Genomic DNA, 21,890 nt, shown 5'->3' with positions numbered 1-21,890 from the left:
TAATGTGCATTTGATATAAACAAATTCCTCAAGTAAATATTGATTCGTGTTTTGTGGAAAGAAACTAAATTTTGTATTTACCTCAAGCGTTCCATTTAAATGCCACGTTATGGCATGCACTGAATGACACCCACCTACATGCAGATGAAGTCACATTGGTGGACGCAGAATTTTTACACTGGTGGGTCCAATCTCCCGTTAACAATTGTTGCATATAGTACTTTAGCGGAGCTGAAATAATTGAGAAATAAATTTATTTTCAAAGAAAAAATATAACTTTCAAATTAAATTTCATAATATAATAAATTAAAAAAAGAATAAATAATCTACTATCAACTAAATAAAGTACTGTTTTACTAACGGAAAATCAAAATCGAACCCTTACCTCCAGCTTTTGCTAGCCACGCTGGACAACCAACTCCGTTACCTTCGGCATTGTGTTTTCGTCTAAAAGATATTATTTGTTAAAGTCGAAAAATGTTGCGGCAAGGAACCCATGTCTCACTTAGGTCCACCACTCTCGAAGACATTGACGAAATATTCTTGTTTCAGTTTCTTTGAATGTTTATTTCATACTTTCTCTACAAGTTTTAGTATAAAATTGATAAAGTAAGAGACATGTAGAGAGAAAAAATAATTAAAGTATTATTAGTGGGGATCGAGTATTAAAGATGGAGTAAATAAACTTAAAATTGGAAAATGCATATTTTTATGAGACGATTTAAAAAAGAAAGTGTATATTCTTATGGGAAGGATGGAGTATTAAGGATCCATACTCTAAATTATTTCGTACTTTTTCACTAATTCATTGATATATAGGACTTGAAAAAACTGTTTTGGTAGTAGTTTTTCGTACTTTTTCACTAATTCATTGATAATAAATGAAAATAAATTCATATCATATTAATTTCAATTTGACCATCATGAAACAATAAAAAAAATTAAAATGTTATTCATGTTTTTAAGTTATGAAATTGGCCAAAATTCAACAAAAATATGTGATTTAATAGAAATTATCACTAAATTTATCTTGAGTTTTCAAATTCGATAAAATTTTAGTCCAAAACAATTTAGAAATGAAATTAATAATTCCCCTATTTCCATCTATAAGCTTCTAGTTAATTGTGATATAAAATAATTCACTGATATTACATTATTTTATATTATAATAGTATCAAGAACACTACCGCAGCAAGTGTAGACTTATTTGCAAAGGAAAGGCTGACGGAATTGAATCAATACGACGGCGTTATGACTCCACACTCCACAGCAACCCCTGTTGTGTTCCTGGTTCCCACCACAGCGGGATCCACCCCTAGGCCCTAGCCCCTAGGTATGGAGGTATATACTATAGTCACATCGTCAACAGTTTAAGCATCCAAACGACAACATACATTTACATGTGATCAAATTAAGAACCTTCGCCGTACCAACTTTGTATTTGTTTGAAATACGTCAGCTTTCTCTCCCTTCATATATATATATATATACATAAACTCCACACACTCTCACTTTCACCCTAACACTCTAAACTGCCTAATCATCTGCTATATACATTACTCATGGAACGAATAATTGAATCGAAAAATGCATCAGAATTCGACTGCGATTGGCTCCACGCCATCCAAAACTATCTCCTCAGCGACTCCAATTCCCCCCTTGATTTCGAAGCCAATGCATCCCCGCTCAGCAACGACGGCGTTTCGCAAATGGTCGACGAGCTTCTGTGCGACGACACCGCGCCTCCTCCTCCTCCTCCTCCTCTGCGGGCGGCGGTGGAGTGGAAGCGCTACAAAGGCGTGAGGCGGCGGCCGTGGGGGAAGTTCGCGGCGGAGATAAGGAATCCGGATAAGAAGGGTTCGAGGCTGTGGCTGGGGACGTACGAGACGCCGGAGGAGGCCGGCTTGGCTTACGATCGAGCCGCGTACAGGATGCGCGGGTCGCGGGCCCTGGTCAACTTCCCGCACCTTATCGGGTCGGACATTCCGGAGCCGACCCGAGTCACTAAGAGAAAAAACACTGATTTGAATAATGCGTCGCGGTCGCGGAAGAAGATCGATTGTGTAGGATCGGATTAGAGTTTTGCTTAATTTAGTGTGAATCCTAAATAAGGAATTTGCATACCAAAAAGAAATTTCACTTCACAAACACACCACACACCTTTTGCGTCAGTATGTAGATTTGATGCATGAACAATAATCGGTACTAGCTAAGTAGCTAGTTCGATCAATTCGAGTGTTGTTAAATAAAGTGTAATATCCAAATACACAAATTTTATGGCTGATCGAGTATTGTTAAACTCGACGTTATTATGAGTATCGTATATAGTGGTACAAGAATACATATAACTAACATAACTGCATTATTTGGCATTATTTGACAAGTAGTCAAAGTTCGTTTCATTCATAGCCCACCTTTTCAATTCTTCAACTAATTATCGTATAGTTATAAATCAAAGCCACAATACCTTTAATCATATGCAAAAGCACGACGTCCAAAATCAAATTGGAGATTAAACGATTTTAATTGGAGATGGCTTCGCGGCCTCTAGTTAATTTTACTCGGTCACCCAATACATATAACCTAAAGTTCATCTGGTGTGTGTGAGTTAACCAAGCGGTAGAGAGGTTAATACTTGAGGCTAAAGGTCTTGGTTCAAATCCTTCATGTCGCAGTCTTTTAATTTAAATTGATTTACCCCTCAATTTGAAGTTGACCAATAATTGACCAATTAATTAGAATATCTCAACTCAATTTTGTTTTGGGGCACAAACGTAATATAGCATTAAACATCAATAATCATGTTTAATATCAATAATTTAATTGACGAATGATTGGGAATATAGGGTAAGCTAAAGATGCGAAGATCATAAACTTACAATAATGAAAATATATTCTAGCTCGCTGTATTTTTAATTGTCGTGTTTAGCTTTTATTTTCTTGTTTCCTAAAGTATCCCATTTCAAAAGTTAAGAGCCATTTTCTTGTTAGAATTTTTGAATGTACACGCGTTATTAAGAGTTGTGACATGACGGTGATAAACTCGTAGTTTAGCAAGTGTTTTGGATGGTTTACATTGCTTAATTGAGTATATTGTAGCACATTACTTGAGTTTTCATCCATGATCCCTTAGTTAGAGTGCTCTGATAAGTTTGTCGAGTTTTTGTAGTCAAAACAGGTGGAAACGGACGAAATGACAGCCAAAAGATCAAGCCGGGCGTCTTCACACAACTAGCCGGGCGTTTTGCCACCCAGGCCGGGCGAATTCTCTGTCCCCGGGCGTTTTCCCCTCTGAAATCGCCCGGGCCGGGCGTTTTGCCTCTCAGACCGGGTGAATCCACTGTCCCCGGGCGTTTTTCCCTCTGAAAACGCCCGGGCCGGGCGTTTTGCGCAACTTCGCGCTTAAGAAGAACGCCCGACCGGGCGTTTTGTTGCTTAGAAATCGCCCGGCCGGGCGATTTGCTCGTCTGCAGCTGAATTTCTATTTTTTCGCCCCGGGTATAAATAGGACCTAGGGTTCGACTCCAGAACAGATTCCACACGCCCCAGAAGCAGTTTCCACCTTTTGAGAGCTGATTGAAGCGTCAAAGAGTCCGATTCATCAACAAGTTTGAAGACGAAGACGATTTGCCCATTCAATTCACCCTTGGGAGTATCTTTATTAGTTTACTATGTTCAACTCTCTTTCTATGGATTTCTCTTGTGAATTTGCTTTGGATATGAGTAGCTAAATCATTTGTAGAGTTTTGGTGAAGACTACAATGAATGCTTTGGATTAATTCAAGGACTTTTGATTACCTTTGCTCTTGTGATTTCTTTGTTTCATCCTTGTGCCTTTTTAATTCAATTGCTTAGCTACCAATTGGGTTTGTTGTCCTAGTTTGAGTAATCGAGAGATACCTAATTAGGATTGTTAAAAGAATGAACACCACCTAGATAATTTGCATTCGAGAGAAGGAATTCTAGAGTGAGGGCTTGAGCCTTTTGTTTTAAGGAGTTATTTGTGACGTATTAGAAGGAGACTTCAATATTAATAATTAATCAACTGGTTAAGTGCACTCGAGAGAGGGCTTAGCCTAGACTAGTGGCTTTCCTAGTAATCCTAGAGACTTCAATTGGGTAATCGAAGTTGTTGAGTTGTTCACATCGTGTTCGTTGTAGTTGGATCCTAGACTCTATCTCGTTCTATTATTTGAAACTCGTCTTTTGTTGCATACTTGTGTCTTGTTTATGTTCATTTGTTTTTCAAAAATCAAAACCAACTCTTCCGGATTTTCTAGATAGTAATCAAAATTGGTTCGTGGTACTTGAGCTGCACAATTTGTCTTCGTGGATACGATACTCATACTTGTTTATTGCTACACTAGTCTCGTACACTTGCGGGTATTTCTCGTGTTTAAAATAAATCGAGTCAAGATGGTTTATAATACTAATTGAAAAGTTTATAAATATGATTTCTGTTTGAAACTTAAATTGGCAATCATTCATTCATTCCTCTTTCGAATGAAGGGGACAACATGCTTAGTTTTTTCTTTTTTAAGCAGACAAAAACAATTCAATTTTTGATAGTCAAAGTTCATAATATGAATTCAATGTTTAAAATGAAAAGTATCTCTTTCGTACTATATCCGCCTTTTCTCTTTCTCTCATACTTTACTAATTTTGCAATAAAGTTTGTGACGTTCATAAATAAAACTATTTTTTATAGACGAGGGAGTACAACTCAATTATCTTGGGACGGAGGGAGTTTTAGTTTATACTCTCCCTTCCCACAAGAATATGCATGCTTTCTTTTCTTTTTTGTCCGTCCTACAAGAATATGCACTTTCTAAATTTGAAATCACTTTCCTCTCTAATGAGGTGGAACTCATTCTCCACTAACAATACATTAATTACTTTTTCTTTCTACTTTTCTCATACTTTATCAATTATGCATTAAAACACATACTCAACCAAAAATGCATATTCTTGTGGACGCATGAAGTATATTATAAAATTGTCTTACATAATTGCAATATGGTAAATTAAATGTAAATATATAATTTATAAATATTAAGGTAATATTTCGTATAATTCTAAAATCATCCAATTAATATATATGAATTATACATATTAAAAATTGTACTCCATATAGTTTAATCCTCTAAATGTATGAATTATACATAAATATATAACTTTTTTCATATAGTTTAATCCTCTAAATGTAATTATTTTATTTATAATATCTAATACTACAAAATTTAAAATCACGTAAAAAAATATTAATAAATATGTAAGAAAAAATAATTTCCTACACAACCCGTCTCAGTGCGACCCACTTTGTCGGTGGTCCTAGTCAGGGCCGATTCTGAATTTGTCGAAACAAATCCAGCCCAACCCACTTCACTGGTTGGTTTGGATTAGGCCGGCCTAACCCATTTGACAACTATAACATCCATTAAGTCGATTGTTGTGTTAATTAATGTTATAAGAAAGGGATGAGACGAACACACTATTTCAAAAACACTAAGGGTTTATTTGATGCATGAAATTGAAAATGATTGAAATTCTATGTAATTGAATTGGAAATAATTGAATTAGAATTAAATTCAAAATCAGTTGTTTGGAAGAATGAAATACAGGAATGGAAATTGTTTGATGGAATGAAATACTAGAATTGAATTTGAAAAATTATGTACATATGCAATACAGTATACACACATTGGATCTGTTTTAGAAATATTAATTTCTTAAATAGAAAAACTGATCCAAGTTACACTTTTGGGTCAAGGGAATTCCATTTATTCAATTAAACAGGAATTGCTAAAAGAGAACAAATTTTTTTGCCGCTAATTATTAAAATACAACCTTATTAATTTAGCTGTCATCTTGAAATCGAACTTTCTCAAAAATGTCATACATATATATGGAACTTCCAAAACAAATTTATTACTATGACATTTTTTTCTCTATCTTTCCGATACATTATCCTGTTTCAAATGGAAACGACAATGCTTATCATTTACTACATAATTTAAATGAAGTTATTTCTCCGAATAATATGTCAATTCTCAAGTAGACCCCACTTGAATGCCTTAGTGGGCGTCCTAGTGGTTGCCACATTAATTTTTAGTCCGCCCTTTCTATCTGTAATGGTTTCACCCTAGTGTTCGCTCTATCTATTGAACTCAATTTACATTTGATTTTTAACATTATTGTTTATTATTTTTATATTTAATTACTAAAATACCAAAATATATTATATTAAACACTATAAATTTGAAAAAACAACTACATTACTTAAGTAAAATAAAAAACTATATAATACTTAACTAAAAAAAACTATATTGCTAAACTAAAAATTACTTAAAAAAAAAACTACATTACTAAACTAAATTAATAAAAACTTAACTAGTCATCTAAATTCAATTTCTGGCTCAAATTCTTTATCATCTTCTCAGTCCTCCGTCGTTTATCTGGATCGGTTTTCCTGAAGAAGGTTGTTTTGTGCGTAAAGTATAAACCTATACACGCACACCTCGCGAAAACCACCGAACTCCTGGAGTGCTGAGGCCACGAGCTGAGTAGACGGAATAGGCATAGCCTGTGGGGGAGCCGATCCAGACGCGACCGCCTTAACTTTGGTCTGTGCTTTGGCAGTCTTGTTGCCAATGGGACGTCTAAAAGTAGACGTAGGCGTGCCGGAACTCCCTTCCGGCTCAGCGTTGAGATCCACAGGCGATGGGCTGCTGCTTGTGTAACCGCCAATGGCAGTGTTCTTCGTCCGCTTCACAACCGAGGATGCAGCCGGTATCCCTCCGTCGAACTTTGGCTTGTCCTTCAAGATCAGCCAAATGTAGTAGAACTTGAACTGCCCGTACTTCGACTGGTAAGTGGACATCGACTTCTGGAAGACATCCTCTATGCTCTCACTGCTGGCCCTTTCGTCCCTGAACTTCGTGTAAATATCCTTGAAGTTGTTGACATGGACCTTGATCCGAGCACAACACTTGCGGAGCTGATCCTTGTTCCGCTTGTACGCCCAACTCGGCTTCACCGAGTTGTATCTAGCCTCGATGCAATCCCACATCCTGCCCAAAGTCTGGTTGTTGGAGTTTATCGAATCCTCCGATATATCTACCCAACACCGAGCCACCTTCATGTACTCCTCCATCTCGTAGTCAGTACGCCCCTGCGAGTACTCTTCGTTGGGATCGTTGGATGGGAACGGGACTGGGACGGCTGGCGCCTTTCCTTCTGCGCCATCTTCTTCTTCCTCCTCGGCGGCTCAGGAGCAGGAGGTTGCCCACAATTCGGATCCATGTCCTCAACCCCATAGGTGTCGGTGTTGAAAAACGGATCGAACTCAAAGTCATCTACCAAAGTGGACCCTATAGATCCAGGAGTCTTGACCCGGTAGTCTTCGTGGCCGGGCCAACGGGTGCCGCCGCCCCATACATCGGCATATCGTCGTCGACACTATGTGAGTTTGAGAATTGACTCGGATACATTCTTGAAAGTGTGAAGGTGAGAAAAGAGAAGAGAAAGAAAGTAGAGTAGAGAGTATTGTGTGTAAGTGTGTGAAAAGTGAATGAGTGTTTAGGGTATTTATATTGGTTTAATCAAGAATAAAAAAATAAAAAATAATTACAAAATCATCAAGATCGGGCACGGGCACGTCCTGCATCGGGCGCTTGCAATGGATGGACGAGGACACCCGAGCCCGATTTCACCCGATCGGGCGCCCAATCTCTACACCATTGTGGATGCTCTAAGATGTAATCTAGCTCTATTTATACAATTAAATAGGATTTGACAAAAGAGAACAAAACTTTATGCCATTTTTGAAATACAACCTTAATAATTTAGCTATCATCTTGAAAACGAATTTCCCCAAAAATGACATATATTGATCTCATTTATGAGTTGTGATCAATGTCGAACCCTTTTTAAAGACCGAACTAGTGATTAAATTTGGGCCATCCATTTTTTTAATCTTATGGTTAGGATTAATTTAATATTTTATTTAATAAATACTTTTTTATTTTCATTTTTTTAATAATTTTTTTAAAAAATTTAAAATTAATTTTTTTTTTTAAAAAAAATTTCTTAATTTTTTTTAATTTTTTAAAAAAATTTAAATTTTTTTATTCAATAAAAACTTGTTGGAGTAAATAATGAACTATATTCACTACATAATGAACTAAATGAACGTATGTTATGAAGTAAATTTTAGCATTCATTACACACTGAATTTAATTCAACTGAAAGATAATTATGTCATAACACATTATGAAGTAATAAACTAATGGAATGAAGTAATAGCATCACTGAATGAAGTAATAAATTAACAAGATGAAGTAATAAACTAATGGAATGAAGTAATAACATGACTGAATGAAGTAATAAGTTCATTACTACTACTTGACGTTTAACACAGTTAACATTGTATTTCAACAAAATGTCATATTTACTTCATTACTAACATTTATTTGGTTCATTATTTATTGAATATAGTTCATTACTAACGCTTACGTTTAACACTAAAATTTGTTGTATCATTAATGTATTTCAATAACATGTCAAAATTACTTCATTACATACTTCATTTAGTTCATTATTTACTGAATATAGTTCTTTATTTACTCCGACAAATTTGTATTGAAGAAAAAAAAATTAAATTTTTTTAAAAAAATATAAATAAATAAATATAATAAAAAAATAAAAAATGAAATAAAAATAATAAAAATAAAAATTTTTTAAAAATAAAAATAAAAATAAAAATAAAAAAGTTTTATTGAATAAAATATTAAATTAATTATAAATTAATCCTAACCATAAGCTTAAGAAAATGGATGACCCTAATTTGGTCTCTAGTTTGGTCTTTAAGAGTGGATTTGTAGATAATAGGACTTTTATGGAATTTAATCTCCATTTCTCCTAGTATCATGTTTTTTTGTTTCGCGTACGCTAGACCATAAAAACATTCTCCTTATTTACTTCCCAATAAAATGATAACAATATCATCTTTATATTTTTCTCTCTTAGTTACTACTCTCTCCGTCCCGCTTAAGATAACACGTTTTTCTTTTTAGTTTGTCCCAACTAAAATGACACATTTTCTTTTTTGGTAACTTTCTTTCTCCAATTAATACACTCAACCACTTTTACACACTCCTATTAAAATATCCATCTTTCTTTATCTCTATACTTTAATACTTACACCCACCTTCTCTCTCTCCAATTAAACACTTTAACCAATAACTCCTAAAATCCCGTGCCGGCTAAGTAATGTGTCATCTTAGCCGGGATGGAGGGAGTATATTTATTTACTTAACTTATAAAATAACACTAAATAAAATCTCGTGCCAAAAAATAAATGCACATATTTCATTTTTTTGTCTCGCACACACTTTGTAATAAAATAATTCTCCTTATTTATCATCCCATTAAAATGAAAACAACATCATCTCTATATTTTTCTATCTCTTACTTTATTATTTCTTTGATTAACTTATAGTATAACACTAAATAATTCTCCTTATTTATCATCCCATTAAAATGAAAACAACATCATCTCTATATTTTTCTATCTCTTACTTTATTATTTCTTTGATTAACTTATAGTATAATACTAAATAATTCTCCTTATTTATCATCTCATTAAAATGAAAACAACGTCATCTCTATATTTTTCTATCTCTTACTTTATTATTTCTTTGATTAACTTATAGTATAACACTAAATAAAATCCCGCGTAAAAAACAAATGCTTTACAACAAAGGAGTTATTATCACTATTATTTTTACACTCGTTACTCATCATTCATTTATATATTTTGTAACTTTCCCAACCATGCCACAACTACAACTACTTGAGGTGGGAAAATATCAAAAAATACTCAACTATTGTTAATAATTAATTAGACCCAGAGTCGAGATCCTGCATAGGCCACTATCCTCAAGTAAATATTGATTCAATATGTTTCGTGGAAAGAAACTAAATTTCGAATTTACCTCAGACGTTCCATTTAAACACCATGTTTTGTAGCATGCAGTGGATGACACCCACGTGCAGATGAAGGCGTGGCGAAATATTCTTGTTTCAATTTGTTTGGAAAATAATGTTCAATTTAAAGATTCTTTATAAGTTATTTCATACTTATTCACTAATTTATTGATACATTAGTTGGCAGGGCTTCTGTACATTACCACTAATTAACATTGATTAGAACAATTCAAATTGACAGTAAATGTTTTGATCTCAAAACCCATTAATATTATTAAACACTAAATAATCAAACGCGAGTTTATTGAACTGACTAAAATTTCAAATTTTCCAGGCAGAAATTTTGAGTATTTAATTTAGAATTATATATACACGTCATACTTGGTTCACTCACTAAAATTGAAAATCCATCATGATATATAATCGTAAAAATAGCAAATTATCATAAAATCATGAATTTAGGTAAAGTTCTTATTTGGTCCATGATATTGGCCTGAAAAATTTTAACGTTTTTCTCAATTTTTTACGAAATCTAATTTGGAAAAAAAAAAAGAATTTTATTTGGCATCCGAATTTTTTTTTATCAATTAGCTCATTTCATCAATTGTAAACACAATGAAACCAGATTGTTGCAGTGGAAAACGTGAAAACAATGTTAAAATTTCTAATTTTCACAATTTATTCTTGTAAAAACAATTTAAAATGGGATACATATTAAATACACATGGTATGGAGGTACATACTCCATATAATAGAGAATAGTTTAAGCAACGTAACGACAAAACAAATTAACATGTGATTATAAATCTGCATAAAATTAATTACTGTATTCAAATTACAAGAACCTTCACCGCAACTACTTTCTATATATTTGAAATACGTCAGCTTTCTCTCCGATCACTATATATATACATATATTCAACACATTCTCACTCTCACACACACACTCAACACAATATCTAAACTGCATAATCATCTGATTAATATCAATATTAGTCATGGAACAAATAATTGGATCACAAAATGCATCAGAATTCGACTGCGATTGGCTCCACGCCATCCAAAACTATCTCCTCAGCGACTCCGATTTCCCCCTTGATTTCGAAGCCAATGCATCTCCTCTCAGCGACGACGACGTTTCGCAAATGGTCGACGAGCTTCTGTGCGACGACACCGCGCCTCCTCCTCCTCCTCCGCGGCCGGAGGTGGAGTGGAAGCGCTACAAAGGCGTGAGGCGGCGGCCGTGGGGGAAGTTCGCGGCGGAGATAAGGAATCCGGAGAAGAAGGGATCGAGGCTGTGGCTGGGGACGTACGAGACGCCGGAGGAGGCCGCCGTGGCTTACGATCGAGCCGCGTTCAGGATGCGCGGCTCGCGGGCCCGGGTCAACTTCCCGCACCTTATCGGGTCGGGCATTCCGGAGCCGACCCGAGTCACTAAGAGGAAGAACGCTGATTTTAATAATGCGTCGCGGAAGAAGATCAATTGTGTAGAATCGGATTAGGGTTTTGTTTAATTTAGTGTTAATCCTAAACTAGGGATTAGCTTAAGTCGGTCTTGAATCGCTTGAAAAAATGTTGTATACCAAAAAATTCACACAATAAACAGTCATTTGTTCAATACAAGAACAATTATCGGTACTAGTTGATCAATTCGAGAAACGAAAGCTGTGAAATCTTTAGTGAACTTTCGCATATTTTGTGTGACAAAAATTAGTCAATCTACAAAATTTATTCATTAATTAAATTAAGGGTGATATCCTAATACACAAATTTTATGGCTGAGTATTATGAGTATCGTATATACAAGATTAACATAACTGCGCATTATTTGGCATTATTTGATAAATATCCTAATATCGTATAGTTATAAATCAAAGCCAAAATATATTAAATCATATACAAAAGCATGACCAAAATCAAATTGGGGAGATTAAAAGTTTTATTATTGGAGATCCTCTAGTTAATTTTACTCTGCCACCCAATCCATATAACCTAAAGTTAATCCGGTGGGAGTCAGTTGACCAAGCCGTAGAACGGTTAGTGCTTTAGACCAAAAATCTCAGGTTCAAGTCCTCCGTGGAGTGGCCTATAAATTTAAATTCATTTATCCATAAAAAAAATAAAAAGATAATTTAGTCAATTTGAAGTTGACCAATAATTGACCCATTAATTGGAACATCTTCTACTCAATTTTGTTTTGGGACACAAACGTAATAGTATAGCATTAAATTCAATAATCATGTTTAATAGATGAAGAGATGATCTAATTTGAATTTGTATTAGCTGGAGCAGCTAGATCAGATGATTGGCAGTAGTTAACTGCTGTCGGAAAAAGGAATTGTTAATGCATATTATGATGGCATTCGATTAAATAATTTAATTGACGAATGATTGGGAATTTAGGGTAAGCTAAAGATGCGATGATCATAAACTTACAATAATGAAAACATATAGCTTGCTGTATTTTTAAGTGTCATGTTTAGCTTTTATTTTCTTGTTTCCTAACAAGCGTCCCATTTCAAAAATTAAGAGCCATTCTTCACATCCCTAATAATGAAGAAATTGACTTGTTAGAATTGTTGAATATACATGCGTTATTTATAAGAGGTGTGACATGATGAATAAGTTGGTAATAATTGAAAAGGTCATAAAATATGAGTTTTGTTTGAAACTTAAAATTGTCAATCACTCCTTGTCGAAGGAAGGGGACAACATATGCTTAGTTTTCATTTTAAGTAGACAAAAATAATTCAATTTCTTGATAGTCAAAGTTCATATTATGAAGTCATTAATTAACTAAAACAAATAAACATTGATTATTAAGCAATACTAGTTTATTATAATGATAAAAATTAAACAAACAAAATACAAAATTAACGCGATAGTGAAATAGGAGTAATAAATACATCATGTACTATATTATTAGATTAGTTCTTAATCTCGTACGGCTTTTTGGTTTTGTAAATCCCACACGTTTTAGTCAGAATAACGAGATACTAAGAAAATTTTATTAATAAAATAAAATAACACATGTTTAAATTTACTGTATATATATATTTTATGAGAAAAGTAATTTTATAGATTAGTCTTGGAAGTTGGATTGAAGATTCTCCCTGTCTAAGACTCAATTTTTTTAATATCCAAACCACGTTTTGTATATACGTGTATATAAGAGCATATAATTATTTATTTATTTTACATTATCAATGCAGACAAGCCCACCGCCCATACACAAGCCTGAATTATAAGCATAATACATTCCAATATTGTTATTATTTTCACAAATAATTGAACGTAACAGTACATAAATAGAACGTGCTGAATATACAATAAAATATTGATTACAAGAAGCTCAATCAGAACATTCCTCTATTACATATGCATAATTAAATTTCTTCATTATATATATTCTCGATTTATTTTTTATTATGAAGGATGACTTCTTCAATGCATGCCTCATTCTCTAGAATCACCTTCTCGTCGTCACTTGGTCTAAAAAAGAAAAATATTCGTGATGTGAAATAAATTTTGAAAATGGGATAAATAATCGATTACTCCCTCCGTTCCACATAATTTTACCCAGTATTCCATTTTAGTCCATCCCATATAATTTTACCCATTTCACTTTTACCATTTTTGGTAGTGGACCCCATATTCCACTAACTCATTCCTACTCACATTTTATTATAAAACCAATACTTTAAAAGTTGGATCCACATCCCACCAACTTTTTCAACTCACTTTCTATTACATTTCTTAAAACTCGTGCCAAGAAAATTATATGGGACGGAGGGAGTATATTCCACCAATAGCGTTTTAACAAAAAGTTTTATTCTAAAAATGATTTCATGTAAAATATATATCCAATGTTCCAACATAAAATTTACCCTGGATTTAGCAGGAGACAATGGGATACTCCAAGGAAAGTTTCCGCTAACAAGGATTTTGCTTATACCGGAAAAAAGAGTTGAGTTTTTTTTTTAGTAAATGAGAATCAATATATAATAGTTTTTTATTTAACATTGTGATAATTCGAACCCTAATTTATTTGTTGGAGAAGAAATATTTTACCAACTGAGTTTTGCAAAAATGCATTCACACAATGCTTCCATCAGAAATGGCAACTGGGCCGGACTGACCCAGCGCAACAAGGCTAGGCCCGGGCTCTTTAGTAAAACTAAGGGAACCTAAGCTAGGCTCCTAGGTTGAAATGGGCTTAAATTGGATCATTTTTCAAACTCAGAAGTAGCCTGGGCCCTGGACTACTAGAAACCCAGCCCAAGCTTAAACACAACCCAACCTAGTCAAGGTATAGACCCAAATAACACCCAAAATACAAATCCTTTATAATTATTCCTCCTCTAATCTTAACATAATTTTAAACATATTTATTCTAAATATTTATACTCTCTCTGTCTCAAGGTAGTTGATGTGTTTGTTTTGAACATGAGATATAAAAAAGTGATGCTTAAAAGTTTAAATGAGAAGAGAATAAAATAGGAGAGCAAATATGTACGAGAGATAAAATGATTAAATGAGGGGGGTGGGATCCTCTGCTGTGCTGAAAGCACAGCAGAGGATCCCCACCCTTAAATGAGGGTAAAGTAGGAGAAAATATAAAGTTTTTTGGTCAATAAAGGAAACGATTCAACTACCATGAGACCATCTAAAAATAACTACTTCATCCGTCCACGAAAAATAGTCTCATGTTGCCATTTTGGAATGTCCGTAAAAAATAGTCTCATTTCTTAAAATGGAAAGTATATCTTTCATACTTTACCCACTTTTTCTCCTTGTCTCTCTTAGTTTACCTGCTTTTTCTCTTTCTCTCTCACTTCACCAACTTCTCATTAAAGCTTGTGACATTCATAAATAGGACTATATATTTTTTGTGGACGAGGGAGTACAACTCAACTAGCTTGGGACGAAGGGAGTTTTAGTTTATACTCCCCTTCCCACAAGAATATGCATGCTCTCTTTTCTTTTTTGTCTGTCCTACAAGAATATGCACTTTCTAAATTTGAAAACACTTTTTTCTCTAATGAGGCATTCTCCACTTATAATACATTAATTACTTTTTATTTCTACTTCTCTCTTACTTTACAAATTATGCATTAAAACTCGTACTCAACCAAAAGTGCATATTCTTATGGACGGATGAAGTATATTTTAAAATTTTCTTCCATAATTGCAATATGATTTAAATGTAAATATATGATTTATAAATATTAAGGTAATATTTCATATAATTCTAAAACCATCCAATTAATATATATACATTATACATAAATATATTAAAAAATTTATATAGTTTAATCCCCTAAATGTATGAATTCTACATAAATATATAAATTTTTTTATATAGTTTAGTCCTCTAAATGTAATTATATTTATTTATAATATTAATACTACAAAATTTTAAAATTAAGTAAAAATATTAATAAATATGTACGAAAAAATAATTTTCTACACAACCCGTCCTAGTGCGACCCAATTTGTCGGTAGTCTTGGTCAGAGCTGATTCTGAATTTATAGAAAGAAACCTAGCCCAACCCACTTCGTTGGTCGGTCTGTTTTGGGCCGGCCTAATCTATTTGACAATTATAACCTCCATTAAGTCAGTTGTTGTGTTCGTTAATATTATAAGAAAGGGATGAGACGAACACACCAATCCAAAAACATTTAGGGTCTGTTTGATACACGAAATTGAAAATGAATTGAAATTCTACGTAATTGAATTGAAAATAATTGAATTAGAATTAAATTAAAAACCAATTGTTTGGTAGAATGAGATACTGGAATTGAAGTTGTTTGATAGAATGAAATACTAAAATTGAATTTGGAAAATTATGCACATATACAATACAGTATACACATATTGGATCTGTTTTAGAAATATTAATTTCCTAAATAGAAAAACTGACCCAAGCTACACTTTGGTCAAGGGAATTCATTTTGTTCAATTAAACAGGAACTGATAAAAGAGAACAATTTTTTTTTGCCGCTAATTATAAAAATACAACCTTATTAATTTAGCTGTCATCTTGAAATCGAACTTTCTCAAAAATGTCATATATACATATGGAACTTCCTAAACAATTTAATTTCTATGGAATTTAGTTCTCCATCTTTCCGATATATTATCCTGTTTCAAATGGAAACGGCAATACTTATTATTTACATAATTTAAATGAAGTTAATTTCTCCAAATAATATGTCAATTCTCAGTGGACCCCACTTGAATCTGATTTAAAGTTTATTAATTTCTTGGATAGAAAAACTTACCCGAGTTATACACTGAGTCAAGGTTAAACTTGGTTTTAAGATGTCATCTAGCTCCATTTATCCAATTAAATAGGATTTGACAAAAGAGAACCAAACTTTTTGTCATTTTTCTCCTACTATCATGTTTCAAATGCAAACGACAGTTATTTATTATTTACATAATATAAATGAAGTTATTCCCCCAAATAAGGAGTACGTAAAAGGTTGACAAATGAGCATCTCGATTCTCGGTAGATGCCACTTGCATGCGATTTTAAGTGTATTAATTTCTTGGATAGAAAAAATAACCCAAGTTCCCTTTGGGTTTGGGTTGACAATTAACTTTGATCCCAACACGAATTCGCATGAAGTTAATCCGGCACAAACACAAATCTCCTAAAATACAATTGTACTTGAAATTGTATAAAGAAAGTAAATCACTGATTCGTTCTAGCTTAAACTTGCCGTGATTCCTTAATTTATCTCCAGAGTTGAAAAACGAACACAAATGCTTAATTTATCTTAAGTTATTGCAAAAAATTATGGAATTCAATAATTCTATAGCCTTTGTCGTGATATCGGACAATTTATCTTGAGTTAAAAAAAAACTAATTCCACTATGCCAACTTCCATAGTTTCTTCGTAAAATTCATGTCTATATTAAGATGATTGATTCTATCATGTTGAAAAGAACTTTCAAATATACGGATTGCATTCTATCACATAATATTATTGTTATAACATTTCAGTTCAGTCATTCTCAAAAGAACTAAATTTCCACCGACATTAAATGTGAAATGAAGTATTATACATTTCCACCATTATTAAATAATGAGCCAATGTACGTTTTCTAGTGGTTAAATTGCCAGCTCAATGTGTATTTATATATCAATATATGTTACATGAGGTACATTTAAAATTAAGTATAAACCTATTCCTCTAGTAAATAGTACTAGTTTGTTTGGTAGGGTAGAAAATAGACATTTCTTTTGAGTATTTGTTCTGAGAAAATAATAAATAGTTAAGGTGGAGAAAAAATAATATAAAGAATAAGTTTTTCGTTTCTATGTCAATATTATTCTCTCCTATTTTACTATCTTCATTCTAACTACTTGTTAGTATATTATTTTTCTAAAACGAGTAGCTACATAGGACGGAGGGATTACCGTTGATTTATAATGAGCTAAATTCCGTCCCACAAGAATATGCAATCTTTCATTTTTAGTCTGTCCCACAAGAATATGCACTTTCTAATTTTGAAAAGTCTTTTCTCTAATAAGGTGAGACTAATTCTTTACTAACAATACTTTAATTACTTTTTATCTCCATCTATCTTTTAATTTGACAATTTTACATTAAAACTCGTGTCAAACCCAAAATGCATTTTCTTTGAAGACAAAAGAAGTATTTTCTAGGGGTGTGGATCCTCTGCGGTGATGGAAATACAGCCGGAGGGAGCTATTGTGCTATTTAAACGTCAACGTATTTGAATCAATTACTGCATCCCTTTTCATTTTCAATATTATTACTTTCTGCTATTTGAACGACTTATTGAGTGAACTTTTACAAACTTTACTTTATCCAAATAGATTTTACTCACGATGCACTAATCATTCCACAGTACGTATTCATTATTTTAGTGATTTTTGTTGCAGTACAAATTTTAACATAACGATTAATTAGTACTACTACTGATAATTTATGGCTTTTTTTATTTTACTAATTAAAATTTTAAAAAAAATTATTTAGTTACATGCTCATTTCAATTTTCTTTTAAGTATTAGTAATATTTTGGCAAATTAATTTAATATCAATAAATTATTATTTAAAATCATAGCTAATTTATGTGTCTAATTATACCATCAACGCTTCATAAAGTGTCTTTACTATTGCATTGTTGGTGTCCCAACTAAAATTTGGGGACACAAATAGAAGCGTACTAAAAAATAAAAGATTAAGATAATTTTTCCTCAACTTAGGGACACTTTTTTTTTTCTTCCTAAATTATTTTAAAATTTTCCAAACACTAGTAATTTGCGTCTCAATTTTTGTGTCCCTAAATGATAAGTTTTGTGTAGTGTGAAGAAAATGCATTAGTGGAATATGAGGTCAATTATCAAAAGTAGTAAAAAAATAAGTCTGACAAGTATTGACGGACTGACCGAAAAAGAAACTAGTGACAAGTGATGGCGGACGAAGGGAACAGTAGTTTTTACCTTAACCCACGTAGGACAATTGAGAAAATTGAAATGTTATAATCTGATTGTCAAAATTATGGAATTAGCTAAAATTCAACGAAATTTTATAATTAAATAACAATTATTTATATTTGAATATAAAATGAGTTTTCAAATTTGATTTTTAGTCAAAAACAAAATTAGAATTGAAATTAATAACTCCCAAATCAATAAGCTCTATTATGATTTAAATTATAATCTATTAATTTATAGTAGTAATTTAAAATGGTATAAGTTTAATAACTAAAAATTAGTAATATTCAAAAATTACGAATATGGTGATGCACCTTGATATCAATAGTGATAATTGATCACATATGTATTAATTCTACTGCAACAAGTAATATTTGTATAGTAGAATTAATTAAAAAGGAAAAGGAATGCAGAAATTGACTCAGTACGTCGCCGTTTAAATAGCACAGCAAAGCAGGGATCCATCCCCATTTTCTAGTGGTTAAATTGTCAGCTAAATATGCATTTATAAACCTATTCCTCTAGACTCTAGTAAGTAGTACTCCATGTATACGGTATGCACTGGATGACACTAATCAACAGGGGGTGTTCGGTTGGCAAGACTAAATCTCACGATTAAATATGGATTATGTTTGGCTTACAAGATTGACCCCCTCAACTTAATCGTAGATAGATAATCTCCTGATAATTAGTCATAACTTCCCTTCTCCAACTAAAATAATCCTACAACTTAATCCTAAATAAATAGTCTCATGATAATTAGTCATAGCAACTAAACGCTACCTAATACCTTCCACTAATTCTATGTATGCCATATGACTGGTCACGACTTGATAAATAGTTTTGCATATCTTGGTAGGGATTCTCTACATATTATCAATAATTAATACCCCTTAAATTTTATTACATTTTTCCATTTCTTTTCGTCTCATAAAATTTGTCACATTTCACTTTTTAATACTCCCTCCATCCCACAAAGATTGTCCCATTTTCCATTTCTGTCTGTCCAACAAAGTTTGTCTCATTTCACTTTTTACCATTTTTGATAGTGCACCCCATATTCCACTAATTCATTCCTACTCACACTTTATTATAAAACCAATATATAAAAGTAGGACTCACGTTCCACTCACTTTTCAGTACATTTCTTAAAACCCGTGTTAGGTCAAAGTGAGACTATCTTTGTGGGATGGAGGGAGTATTTTTTTTAGTAGTGAACCTTATATTCCATTAACTCATTCCAACTCACATTTTATTATAAAATTAATTATATAAAATTACGGCACACTCTCTACTAACTTATTCAACTCTTTTTCATTACATTCTTAAAATTCGTACTCGGTCAAAGTGTGATAATAAAGAACGGAGGAAGTATAATGCTACTAAATAGAATTAAAAAGTCACACTAAACTTCACACCTAATTACCTAAGTAACTGTTTAGATCTGAATAATCATCCGTGAATTTATTGGATTGACATAGAATGATGAAATTTCAAGTGTAACTTTTAGTATTTAATTTAGTACTACTAAATGCACATATCATACATGGTTCACTAAGGGCGTGTTCAGGTTTCTTCGTTCCAAACCTATTGATTAAATTCCTTCACTATTTGTATAAGGTTGGGCCCACATATTCTTAAATCAACTCGCGTGTTCGAGGAGCCAGAAATAAACTCATATTTGCATTTATGATATATTTATTTATTCCCTTTTTATGTGTGTTCCCAAAAATACCCAAATTTTTTAGTGTCTTCCCAAAAAACCCCCCTTCAACCTCCAAACGAAAATTTACAGCAGGCACCAGAAAAATTAGGCGCGTTTTGTTGCAAAATTCGAATTTTCGACTTCCTACAAATTGGGGAGGGAAGTGAAGTCTGATTTCAGAACTCATTGGATACGAAGTGAATAGTGTAAGCAATTGGTGAAAGGGGTGAAATTCCCCTTCCTGGGTTGTGGAGGTAGTAAAGAATCATTTCTTCGGTTAAGAAGAAGAACGGACAACTGATTCTGATGAATTATTTTGCAATATTGAATATTATTTTGAGTTTGAATGTTAAGTTTAACGTTGTGTCGAGTGCGTTTAGATTGCATTTCGATGTTATTTTAATTCGACTTGAGGTAATTTGTTTGTCTGGTCTCTGAAATGGTGTAACCGATTTGAAACACACCTGTGAACTAATCGGGAGACTATTTGTGTAACCGATTCCGTCGCCTGCCCAAAAAAGCTCCGCGTCAAAAGTCACGACGAATTGGTATTTTGAGTGTGCCGCCCAAAAATTCCAGCCGCACAGAGGAAATGAGAGGGTTCAGATGAAACTAGCATTTTGGGAAAGTGAAGCTGGAAGGTGGGAAATTAAGTTCGGGGGTATAAAAGTAATCTTGCACTGATTTATGACTTTACAGCTCACTCCAGTTTTCAAATACCAGCTCCACACGGAGAATTGAATTTTGGTAAATCAAATAGGAACAGTGCGGGCTTTGGCAATATATTCGGGCCGATCAAAATTAATTCCATAAAAATGAACGGATGAAATCTACCCGAAATAGCACCAAAACTGATTATATTCAAAAACCTGAACACGCCCTTACTAATATTGAAATTCTAACTCTATATTATACTCGTAAAATAGCAAATTATTTTAAAATCATGAATTATGTGACAAAAAAAACGTATAACTAATGTTATCAAAGAAACCCTAATTCCTTGAAAAAAAATAATAATATTATAAATAGTCAAAGTCACCGTCAAAACAAACACATCTACTATTTAGAAATTATAAGTGTTTAGAAAACCATAGAAACTTAAAAGGAAATACAATGATAACTAAGAAATTAAAAATAAACGTAAAAAAAATAGTAGATTGTCTTTTTCGTCCCTTAAAGATGTCAGATTAACCAAAATCAATCGTATGTTAATGTCATAGTGACTTTGATTTCTAAGCTTGATTCGCAACTACCATGCGAATTTCAAGTATTTTAACACAAAATATTTTTGGCACGTTTTCGATGTCACCAACGTTTATTGTAGGAACTACATCATAAATTTTACTCCCTCCATCCTTCCTATGTTAATGTCGTGGTGATTTTGATTTCTAAGCTTGATTCGCAACTACCATGCAAATTTCAAGTATTTTAACACAAAATATTTTTGGCACGTTTTCGGTGTCACCAACGTTTATTGTAGGAACTACATCATAAATTTTACTCCCTCTATTCCTGAAATTTTTTCACTTATTTCATTTTCCGTCCGTCCCAAAAAATTTGTGACCTTTCATTTATATCATTTTTGGTAGTGGTCCATATATATAACTAACTCATTCACACTCACATTCTATTATAAAACTAATACAGTATATAAAAGTAGGACTCACATACTCACATTCTATTATAAAACTAATACAGTATATAAAAGTAGGACTCACATGCCA

General features: G+C 32.8%; 2 protein-coding genes across 2 annotated transcripts; both read left to right on the top strand.

The window, feature by feature from the left end:
• Positions 1–1,531: 1,531 nt before the first annotated feature.
• Positions 1,532–2,259, top strand: LOC125218088 (ethylene-responsive transcription factor 1-like). Its single transcript, XM_048119687.2, has one exon. It carries the CDS (start codon positions 1,563–1,565, stop codon positions 2,076–2,078), a length of 516 nt encoding a protein of 171 aa, XP_047975644.1. The 5' UTR covers positions 1,532–1,562; the 3' UTR covers positions 2,079–2,259.
• Positions 2,260–10,941: 8,682 nt separating this feature from the next.
• LOC125217665 (ethylene-responsive transcription factor 1-like) lies at positions 10,942–11,572 on the top strand. Its single transcript, XM_048119180.2, has one exon. The coding sequence runs from the start codon at positions 10,986–10,988 to the stop codon at positions 11,487–11,489; it is 504 nt and encodes a 167-aa protein (XP_047975137.1). The 5' UTR covers positions 10,942–10,985; the 3' UTR covers positions 11,490–11,572.
• The last annotated feature ends 10,318 nt before the right edge of the window (positions 11,573–21,890 follow it).

Source organism: Salvia hispanica, chromosome 1 (genome assembly GCF_029641045.1).
Source record: "Salvia hispanica isolate PSC_SH4W2 chromosome 1, Shi_PSC_v1, whole genome shotgun sequence".
NCBI lineage: Eukaryota > Viridiplantae > Streptophyta > Magnoliopsida > Lamiales > Lamiaceae > Salvia > Salvia hispanica.
Note: the sequence above shows the minus strand (reverse complement) of the source record. Positions and strands in the feature narration are given on the sequence as shown.